Here is a 10961-nt window from a genome sequence, read left to right as displayed (position 1 = left end):
TTACCTGAAGTTGTTATTTGTGTTTTTGAAACTAAGGCCCATTAACAGCAATTTTCAGATCATCACAAGTAGGTGAGAAATAAGATAAGGTCAGTTTGGACTTGGGGAGATCAGTGGAATCAAAATCTTCTGGACTTCCAGGATTGGTCCACTATCTTCAGAAAAAGAAAAATCTGGAGAAGTTTAAGAGGACTGACTTTGCACCTAAGCAGATTAAAAATTAGATCAAAATATAAGGTGATATTACAGTCCATAGTTTGAAGGCAGTGTAGATGCTGTAAGATGTGTGATTTGCCTGGCACCCTCTTCCTGCAGTTCTGGATCTGAGGTTGTTGTGGCTACGGACCCTGTGTACCTTCTCACCTGCCCTCTTTTTTTTGAAAGTATCCCCTGCCTCCCAGACCATGATGCTGCCACCTTTGCCAGAGCCTTTGTCTAGCCTCCTTAGGTAGCTGGAGTCCAGGTGGAATCCCCGAGGCTGCACTCCTCACCCTGACTGAACCCTAATCATGCCGAGTCATCCTTCTGCTCCTAGCCTGGATGAAATGTCACACCGTGGGGCATGGGGTCTGATTTTCTGAGCAGCCACTAAGGGGTTGGATGATATAACTCAGAGTGTAGGAAAGTCTACTCCCTGTGAGTTGAACCTTGACTGATGAGATATAGGATATAGTACGGAATGGGGCAAATTCCCTTTCCTTTCTTCCCTGTGGATTGCTAAGATTTGATTTCTTCCTGAAAATTTTCTGGAGAAGTTCCAGGTGCTGAGCCAACATCCCTGCCCAGAGGCTGCAGTCTGTTTGTAGTTCATTGTGAAACAGTGGCCAGCATGGCAGCACATCACATCACTTTGTTTCCCATTTTTTCTTGCTTCCTTCCCCCTATTTCCTCACCTTTACCATCCTGGGCTTACACGCCCCAAATAAACTGTCAGCTCTTCAATCCTTGTCTCAGGCTGTATTTTGTAGAAAAGCTTTCCTAAGAGAGAGCTATGGCAACAGTCCTCACATTACTGAAGTGCTGGAGTTTGCCCCTGGACCCCAGGAGTCACTCTCCACTTTTCTCTGCCCTGGGAGGTTGTTGAACTGTATTTACAGGAAGCCCACACCCTCTGGCTACCAGATAAGTCCAGGCAATGGGGTGCCCTGGTAGGAGACTGGAGGGAGAAAGTATTTATTCTCCCGGTGCCTATGAGGTTACCTTGGGCTGGTCCCTCAAATAAAAGTTGCAGCTGATGGTCTCCTCTATCTGACTTTCTTTTTGATTTCTGAGACCTGCTTCCTCCTCTCATCCCTCTGGACCGGGGGACCTAAGAGCTCTACAATGCTACCCTCAGGTTATGACACTGCCTTGTAGCTCCTCTCCACCCTGCTCACTCCTTTGTAATTAGTGTCTTTATAAATAAATTATTCTAATTTGAATTATTCCAATTTAACAGTGCCATCTGCTTTCTGTTGGAGCCAGTAGTGAAAAGGAATGGTTAAATTATAATACCATTTATCTGTGTTGCAGTAGTGCATAACCATTACAGATCAGTTCATGTTTGCTAGCAAAAGAAAGTAATGCACTATTTTTTTTTAATCACTTAAGAAGTAAAGCAGGGGGAAAGGATAAACTGGGAGATTGGGATTGACATATACACACTACTGTGCATAAAATAGATAACTAATAAGGACCTACTGTATCACACAGGGAACTCTACTCAATACTCTGTAATGGCCTATATGGGAAAAAAGTCTAAAAAAGAGTGGATATATGTATATGTATAACTGATGCACTTTGCTGTACAGCAGAAACTAACACAACATTGTAAATCAACTCTACTCCAATATAAGTATTTAAAAAAAGAAGAAGAAGTCAGTCAATCAGGGTTCTGGCAAAAACAAACAAACAAAGAAAACCAGCCAGAATTCCATCTCCTGTGTTGATGAAAACAATCAATAAAAAAAATCTATAATAGGAATAGAAAAGAGTTTTATCTGAGCCAAACTGCGGACTATAGCCTGGAAGACAGCTTCTCAGATAACCGCTCCAGAGAACCGCTCCAGAGAATCATGGATTTCAACACAGTTTTATATCTTGTCAGAACCAAGAACATCAAATAAGTCAGGAATGCATTCATTCAAGGTTTCAGAAAAACAGATACATAGTGAGTCAGTATGGCCTTGGCCCCTGGGAAGGGAGTCTTATCATCAAAGGAGTTCTAGCACTGGCAGGCCAGGAAGGGAGGCATTTGATCTTTATTTTTAACATGGACATTCTTTTTTTTTTTTTTTTTTTTTTTTGCAGTACACGGGCCTCTCACTGTTGTAGCCTCTCCCACTGTGGCTCCGGACGAGCAGGCTCAGTGGCGATGGCTCACGGGCCCAGCCGCTCCGCGGCATGTGGGATCTTCCCGGACCGGGGCACGAACCCGTGTCCCCTGCATCAGCAGGCGGACTCTCAACCATTGTGCCACCAGGGAAGCCCGGACATTCTTTACTTCTAGTCATTGTGCCTTTTTCTTTAATAATTAAAGCAGATGTACAGCGTACATTTGATAGGGTACAAGCAGGCTGTTTTAGTTAGCAGTTAAAATTCAGGTAAAGTCATGTATTAGCCATGACTTCACCATACCTCAATATGTGAAAATTTCTTTTATCTCCTGAAAAGGACTTTAATGAAGGAATCACTTATGGGAGAGCAGGCAAAGTAAAGGGAATCAATAGAGGTTCTTGAAGCACCAGGAACAAGAAAAGGCAGAGAACATCACCACCCCAAGTGCTGAAGGGGCAAAAGGATTAGAATGCCGGCGTCCAAGTCCTGGGGGAAAGACTGTCTCTCCAGAGCTCCTGTCCTGGGAGGATGCAGGTCCTGCCAGAGCCTCTGTCTGCAGCAGGCTGTTAGTGGGGAAAGAAATGCCCTGACATTTCTCCCCTCCTGCCCACCAACCACCTCTCTCCAGCCCCTCTCTGCAGTCAGTGCCTCCCATTGGCTGAACCCAGTTGGAGACTAGAATGACGTGGCTCATAGGGGTCAGCCTGCCTGGGCTCAGACTGGGGCTAAGAAGGGCAGAGGATGGGTCTGGGTTAGTGGGAGGTGGGAAGGGCAACAGACAAGAACGAGTATGATCAGGATATCAAACTCCTTGCAAAGACCCATATATATGCTGTCTATAAGAGACCCACTTCAGACCTAGGGCCACATACAGACTGAGAATGAGGGGATGGAAAAATATATTCCATGCAAATGGAAATCAAAAGAAAGCTGGAGTAGCAATTCTCATATCAGACAAAATAGACTTTAAAATAAAGACTATTAGAAGAGACAAAGAAGGACACTACATAATGATCAAGGGATTGATCCAAGAGGAAGATATAATAGTGTAAATATTTATGCACCCAACATAGGAGTACTACAATACCTAAGGCAAATGCTAACAGCCATAAAAGGGGAAATCGACAGTAACACAATCATAGTAGGGGACTTTAACACCCCACTTTCACCAATGGACAGATCATCCAAAATGAAAATAAAAAAGGAAACACAAGCTTTAAATGATACATTAAAAAAGATGGGCTTAATTGACATTTATAGGACATTCCATCCAAAAACAACAGAACACACTTCCTTCTCAAGTGCTCATGGAACATTCTCCAGGACAGATCTTATCTTGGGTCACAAATCAAGCCTTAGTAAATTTAAGAAAATTGAAATAGTATCAAGTATCTTTTCTGACCACAACGCTATGAGACTAGATATCAATTACAAGAAAAAATCTGTAAAAAGTACAAATACATGGAGGCTAAACAATGCACTACTAAATAAGCAAAAGATCACTGAAGAAATCAAAGAGGAAATCAAAAAATACCTAGAAACAAATGACAATGAAAACATAATGACCCAAAACCTATGGGATGCTGCAAAAGCAGTTCTGAGAGGGAAGTTTATAGCAATACAATCCTACATCAAGAAACAAGAAACATCTCAAATAAACAACCTAACCTTACACCTAAAGCAATTAGAGAAAGAAGAACAAAAAAATAACCCCAGAGTTAGCAGAAGGAAAGAAATCATAAAGATCAGATCAGAAACAAATGAAAAAGAAATGAAGGAAACAATAGCAAAGATTAATAAAACTAAAAGCTGGTTCTTTGAGAAGATAAACAAAATGGCTAAACCATTAGCCAGACTCATCAAGAAAAAAAGGGAGAAGACTCAAATCAATAGAATTAGAAATGAAAAAGGAGAAGTAACAACTGACACAGCAGAAATACAAAGGATCATGAGAGATTACTACAAGCAACTCTATGCCAATAAAATGGACAACCTGGAAGAAATGGACAAATTCTTAGAAAAGCACAACCTTCCAAGACAGAACCAGGAAGAAATAGAAAATATAAACAGACCAATCACAAGCACTGAAATTGAAACTGTGATTAAAAATCTTCAACAAACAAAAGTCCAGGACCAGATGGCTTCACAGGTGAATTCTAGCAAACATTTAGAGAAGAGCTAACACCCATCCTCCTCAAACTCTTCCAAAAGATTGCAGAGGAAGGAACACTCCCAAACTCATTCTATGAGGCCACCATCACCCTGATACCAAAAGCAGACAAAGATGTCACAAAAAAAGAAAACTACAGTCCAATATTACTGATGAACATAAATGCAAAAAACCTCAACAAAATACCAGCAAACAGAATCCAACAGCACATTAAAAGGATCATATACCATGATCACGTGGGGTTTATTCCAGAAATGCAAGGATTCTTCAATATACGCAAATCAATCAATGTGATAAACCATACTAACAAACTGAAGGAGAAAAGCCTATGATCATCTCAATAGATGCAGAAGAAGCTTTCGACAGAATTCAACACCCATTTATGATAAAAACCCTCCAGAAAGTGGGCATAGAAGGAACTAACCTCAAAAAAACCACCATATATGACAAACCCACAGCCAACATCGTTCTCAGTGGTGAAAAACTGAAACCATTTCCACTAAGGTCAAGAACAAGACAAGGTTGCCCACTCTCACCACTATTATTCAAAATAGTTTTGGAAGATTTAGCCACAGCATTCAGAGAAGAAAAAGAAAGAAAAGGAATGCAAATCAGAAAAGAAGAAGTAAAACTGTCACTGTTTGCAGATGACATGATACTATATAAAGAGAATCCTATAGATGTTACCAGAAAACTACTAGAGCTAATCAATGCATTTGGTAAAGTATCAGGATACAAAATTAATGCACAGAAATCTCTTGCAATCCTATACACTACTGATGAAAAATTTGAAAGAGAAATTAAGGGAACACTCCCATTTACCATTGCAACAAAAAGAATAAAATACCTAGGAATAAACCTACCTAAGGAGACAAAAGACCTGTATGCAGAAAACTATAAGACACTGATGAAAGAAATCAAAAATGATACAAATAGATGGAGAGATATACCATGTTCTTGGATTGGAAGAATCAATATTGTGAAAATGACTATGCTACACAAAGCAATCTGCAGATTCAGTGTAATCCCTATCAAACTACCAATGGCATTTTTCACAGAACTAGAACAAAAAATTGCACAATTTGTATGGAAACACAAAAGACCCCGAATAGCCAAAGCAATCTTGAGAAAGAAAAACGGAGCTGGAGGAATCAGGCTCCTGGACTTCAGACTATACCGCAAAGCTACAGTAATCAAGACAGTATGGTACTGGCACAAAAATAGAAATATAGATTAATGGAACAGGATAGAAAGCCCAGAGATAAACCCACGCACATATGGTCACCTTATCTTTGATCAAGGAGGCAAGAATTTACAATGGAGAAAAGACAGCCTCTTCAATAAGTGGTGCTGGGAAAACTGGACAGCTACATGTAAAAGAATGAAATTAGAACACTTCCTAACACCATACACAAAAATAAACTCAAAATAGATTAAAGACCTAAATGTAAAGCCAGACACTATAAAACTCTTAGAGGAAAACATAGGCAGAACACTCTGACATAAATCACAGCAAGATCCTTTTTTACCAACCTCCTATAGAAATGGAAATAAAAACAAAAATAAACAATTGGGACCTAATGGAACTTAAAAGCTTTTGTACAGCAAAGGAAACCATAAACAAAACGAAAAGACAACACTCAGAATGGTAGAAAGTATTTGCAAATGAAGCAATTGACAAAGGATTAATCTCCAAAATATACAAGCAGCTCATGCAGTTCAATATCCAAAAAACAAACAACCCAATACAAAAATGGGCAGAAGACCTAAATAGACATTTCTCCAAAGATATACAGATTGCCAACAAACACATGAAAGGATGCTCAACATCACTAATCATTAGAGAAATGCAAATCAAAACTACAGTGAGGTATCACCTCACACCAGTCAGAATGGCCATCATCAAAAAATCTACAAACAGGCTTCCCTGGTGGCACAGTGGTTGGGAGTCCGCCTACTGATGCAGGGGACCTGGGTTCGTGCCCCGGTCTGGGGGGAATCCCACGTGCCGCGGAGTGGCTGGGCCCGTGAGCCATGGCCGCTGAGCCTGCACATCCAGAGCCTGTGCTCCGCAGTGGGAGAGGCCGCAAAAGTGAGAGGCCCGCGGACCGCAAAAAAAATCTACAAACAATAAATGCTGGAGAGGGTGTGAAGAAAAGGGAACCCTCTTGCACTGTTGGTGGGAATGTAAATAGATACAGCCTTCTGGAGAACAGTATGGGAGTCCCTTAAAAAACTAAAAATAGAACTACCATATGACTCAGCAATCCCATTACTTGGCATATGCCCTGAGAAAACCATAATTCAAAAAGATACATGTACCACAATGTTCATAGCAGCTCTATTTACAATAGCCAGGACATGCAAGCAACCTAAGTGTCCATTGACAGATGAATGAATAAAGACGATGTGGCACATATATACAACGGAATATTACTCAGCCATAAAAAGAAACGAAATTGAGTTATTTGTAGTCAGGTGGATGGACCTAGAGACTGTCATACAGAGTGAAGTAAGTCAGAAAGAGAAAAACAAATACCATATGCTAACACATATATATGGAATCTAAAAAAAAAAAATGGTTCTGAAGAATCTAGGGGCATGACAGGAATAAAGACACAGGCATAGAGAATGGACTTGAGGACACGGGGATAGGGAGGTGTAAGCTGGGACGAAGTGAGAGAGTGGCATGGACATATATATACTACCAAATGTAAAATAGATAGCTAGTGGGAAGCAGCTGCATAGCACAGGGAGATCAGCTCGGTGCTTCGTGTCCAACTAGAGGGGTGGGATAGGGAGGGTGGGAGGGAGACGCAAGAGGGAGGAGATATGGGGATATATGTATACATATAGCTGATTCACTTTGTTATACAGCAGAAACTAACACACCATTGTAAAGCAATTATACTCCAATAAAGATGTTAAAAAACAAAACAAAACAAAAAAAACTCCTTGCAAATATAGTCCTAATTTTGTGAAGAGTGATGCATGTATTTATGTGCAAGAGAAGATTGAAGTAGGAGTTAAAAGTAGCTATCTCATGGTCGTAAAGAATATTAATGGGTTTTTTTTCCCTTTTTTTTTCACCATTTCTATCCCCAACCTACAACCACAAGCATTTATACTTTAGAGTAGTATTTAAAGTAAGGAATGGTGAAGATTAGTTGAAAATGTTATCAACCAATAAATGGTTTTTATTTTTGACAATATTTGATCTATTTTCCAAATCAAAAAAATGGCTGTGTATTACTTTAAAATTTGTCTTAGAAAAAATAAATGTTAATTGAATGATGTGTTTATTTTAATTATAATTTTTAAACATTTCCTATCAGTGGCTCCTGGTGGTAAGAATTTCACTTTCTGAGCTTTCTCAGAAAATCTCATCTAGAGTAAGATCAAGGCCACATGAGAGGGGTTTTTGTGTTTGTTTCTCAAAGCACTAGTTTGTGTTAACACTATTCTGTCCAGCAATGGGAAAGAATAATGTGGGACAAATGGTATCTCAGTTCTAATCATATTAGTAGATGCAATCTCATTAATTACCATTAACTTTGTTATGTAGCAGAGGTGGTCTGTAATATTCACTTTGTCAAACAAAATTTGTGATTCTCGAGTTGCATGCACAAACATCACTCCATGGGCCGTAACCTCATATGAACGTGAAGCTTCAAAATCCTTTCAATTTAATTAGACCGTAAACAAACATCTCTGTTTTCAAAACCACTTGCATAACTGTCCGATTTATTTTTCTGTTGTTTCATATCTCTCGTTTTTGCATGTGAACTACGAATAAAGCACCATAGAGGAGTTCAGCAGTATTGTCAGCAATCAGTAGCTACCCTGGTGTCTTCCACACCCGAATTCCTCTTCTATTCATAGCACTGTCCTCAGCCTCACATGGGGTATGGGGTAAAAGCAGCTACTTCCTCAAAGAAATATTTCATATGTACAGAATGAGATAGCAAATCTTTGGAATGTCACAGACCAGCTGTTGAACACAATATTCCTAATCACCAGTGTGTCAGGCGCTCCCTTGGGCCAAAGCAGCAGTTGGGGGAAATAGAAGCAGCCCCTGTGCTGTAAAAACTCAGACTCCCATGTAAGCTCCGGCCTCCGAACTTCCACTGCCTGCCAGGCTATTTAAAGCCAAGGATTATGCAGTGAGAACAGATGCAGTACATTTTGCCATCTTCCGAAATCTAAAATTTTAAGTAACATTTAAAAAGCATAGTTTAAAATTTTTTGAATTCAATAATTGTACTTTTTAAAGTGGTTTCCTAAACTCAATTTATGAGTATGAGTTAATACATCTTAATGTTTCATAAGTAGCCACAGAACATACGCTGTGCTTTAGAAAACACTGCAGATAAGATCCAGTTTAGCTTAAAAAAAAAAGAGGTACGTATTTGGAACTTTTAAAAATCAGATTTATATCTGAAAATTCCAACGTAAGTTTAAGGCAGTAACAAATGTAGTGAATCATAAATATATTTCAGACCCAGTTTTCAAATACTGTATTTTAACCTTCAGACTCTAGGTTTACAAAGCTCCACTCCACTGTAATAAAATATACTGAAAAGAAAAGCTTATCAAGCGAAGGGGATCACAGCTCTTTTCAGCAATATAAAGTTTTCATAAAATGGATAAGAATTTCTTAAATTAATGTGGCTCTTTTGCCATCAATTGTTAAAAATGCAGCTTCTCTGGCATTGTTGGAGTAACGAAGAAATAATTCTGAGTCGTCTCTGCTATCACACTATGGTCTCCCAAACTGTTCATGTTTCTCAGGTGTAAGAATAGCAACAACTTGAGCTGTAGGAACATATTTAATAATTTTCCTTTCTGAGTAAAAGTAACAAAGACAACCTCAATATACCAGGAACTATGTCTATATTTTTAATCTTCATAAAAATCATTTCAAACGTAGGTAATACACACATTCTCGTGACACCATGGGCTGAAACAGAATCTTCCTCGTGCTGTGTGAACAGGCACCGATAAGATTTCACTTGGTCCCAACTGAATCCTTCACTTCCACCACCAGAATTCCGTCGTGACAGAGGATGGCAGACAAATCTTTGGTTTCAGTGCCGTCGGGCAGTTTATACTGTCGGGTGAAGCTTCTTGAGATAAAACCGTGCTCGTCCATTCTGGTTCCGTGTTGAGCCTTAATCAGCAGCCAGCCTTCGAAGGTCTGAATGATGATATCTTCGGGTTGGAACTGGACCACGTCCAGCAGGACCTGGAAGCGGGATTCGTCTCTCTGGGGCGGCATCTCTACGGTGTCCACGGGGGCAGGCTGGGCCACCCTGGCTTTCCCCAGGTCCACGGTGGTTGGCCCGGGCAGTTCATATAAAGCGTGATCCAGCCTGCAGTCTTCCAGACCTCGAGCTTCAAACTCCTGCTCGTATCGCACTGGAGTCTCTATGAGATGCCTCAAGATGATTTTTGCCATAGTGGAGGCAAAGCCAGCATCGAACGCCTTCCGCCCCGGCTACGTTGTCCGTGTCGAACCCTCGCAGTTGCCTACTGACTAGAGGATCTGTTGGAGCCGCTCTTCGCTTATAACCCTGCGCAGACGCAACCCTTTAATTAGGCCTGAATCACAGCGCCGCACACTCCCTCTTGTCTTTTCACTCCAGCTGACAATGAACGGCTATTTATAGGGCATGTTTCGAAGTTGCTTTTAGCAACACAGCCTGCTCGAGCTGCCGAGTCAAGGATTGCCCTTACATTCTCAGTTATCCCTGGCAAGTGTGTCTGCCTTGCTTACCGCCAGAGAAAAAGAGAATCAGAAACAGTGTTTGAGAAATATCTGAGGGAGTGCTTCGTCCTTGTGAACTACAGTGATCTAGCGGATCAGAACAGCCCAGAGATGTGCACTCGTCTTATGATATGAGCTAAAACTGCATTAATCCTAGTCTCCAAGTGCAAAGCTGGGGGGAGGTGAATTTAGCTGTAACTGATTAGGAATTAAGATACACAGGCACACACATTCAAATATCAAACATTCAACAAACCCTCAGCCCTCTGTCCTATATATTTACTTTCACTTCATCCTTTAATCTTTTATACTTAAGGGACATCTGAGCCACGCCATCTGGGTTTATTACATTTGACTCATCAAAAATGAGATCCTAGGACTAAACCAGACAATGATGTCGAACCTCAGATGGGAGTTGGACAGGCATAGAATGGGACATCTTAGCAAGGAAAACAGAGCCCTGGGGGAGAGAAAAACGTTAAAGCTTTGAACTATTTGATACTAAAGCCCAGAAAGCTAAGGATTAATCTGGTTGCAGCTCTGCTGTTTCATTGGCAAAAATAAATAACATATAATTTCTTAACTGTAATACCTTAACATTAAACTTACACTGAAAAAGCATGCGGCAACTCTTCATCCACTGCTATAGAAGGATCTCCAAGACATGTTAGGTACGAAAGAAAGGTCCAGAACAGCATATAATACACT

The 10961-nt window shown here is 40.4% G+C and overlaps 1 protein-coding gene across 1 annotated transcript; it reads right to left on the bottom strand.

The window, feature by feature from the left end:
* Positions 1-8522: 8522 nt before the first annotated feature.
* Positions 8523-10109, bottom strand: HSPB3 (heat shock protein family B (small) member 3). The gene has a single exon (XM_082651597.1). It carries the CDS (start codon positions 9942-9944, stop codon positions 9495-9497), a length of 450 nt encoding a protein of 149 aa, XP_082507723.1. The 5' UTR covers positions 9945-10109; the 3' UTR covers positions 8523-9494.
* Positions 10110-10961: the final 852 nt, after the last annotated feature.

The sequence above is a fragment of the Grampus griseus genome, assembly GCF_964374135.1.
Source record: "Grampus griseus genome assembly, chromosome: 3".
Classification (NCBI taxonomy): domain Eukaryota; kingdom Metazoa; phylum Chordata; class Mammalia; order Artiodactyla; family Delphinidae; genus Grampus; species Grampus griseus.
The sequence above is the reverse complement of the archived record's forward strand: the minus strand, read 5'-3'. Positions and strand labels throughout refer to the sequence as shown.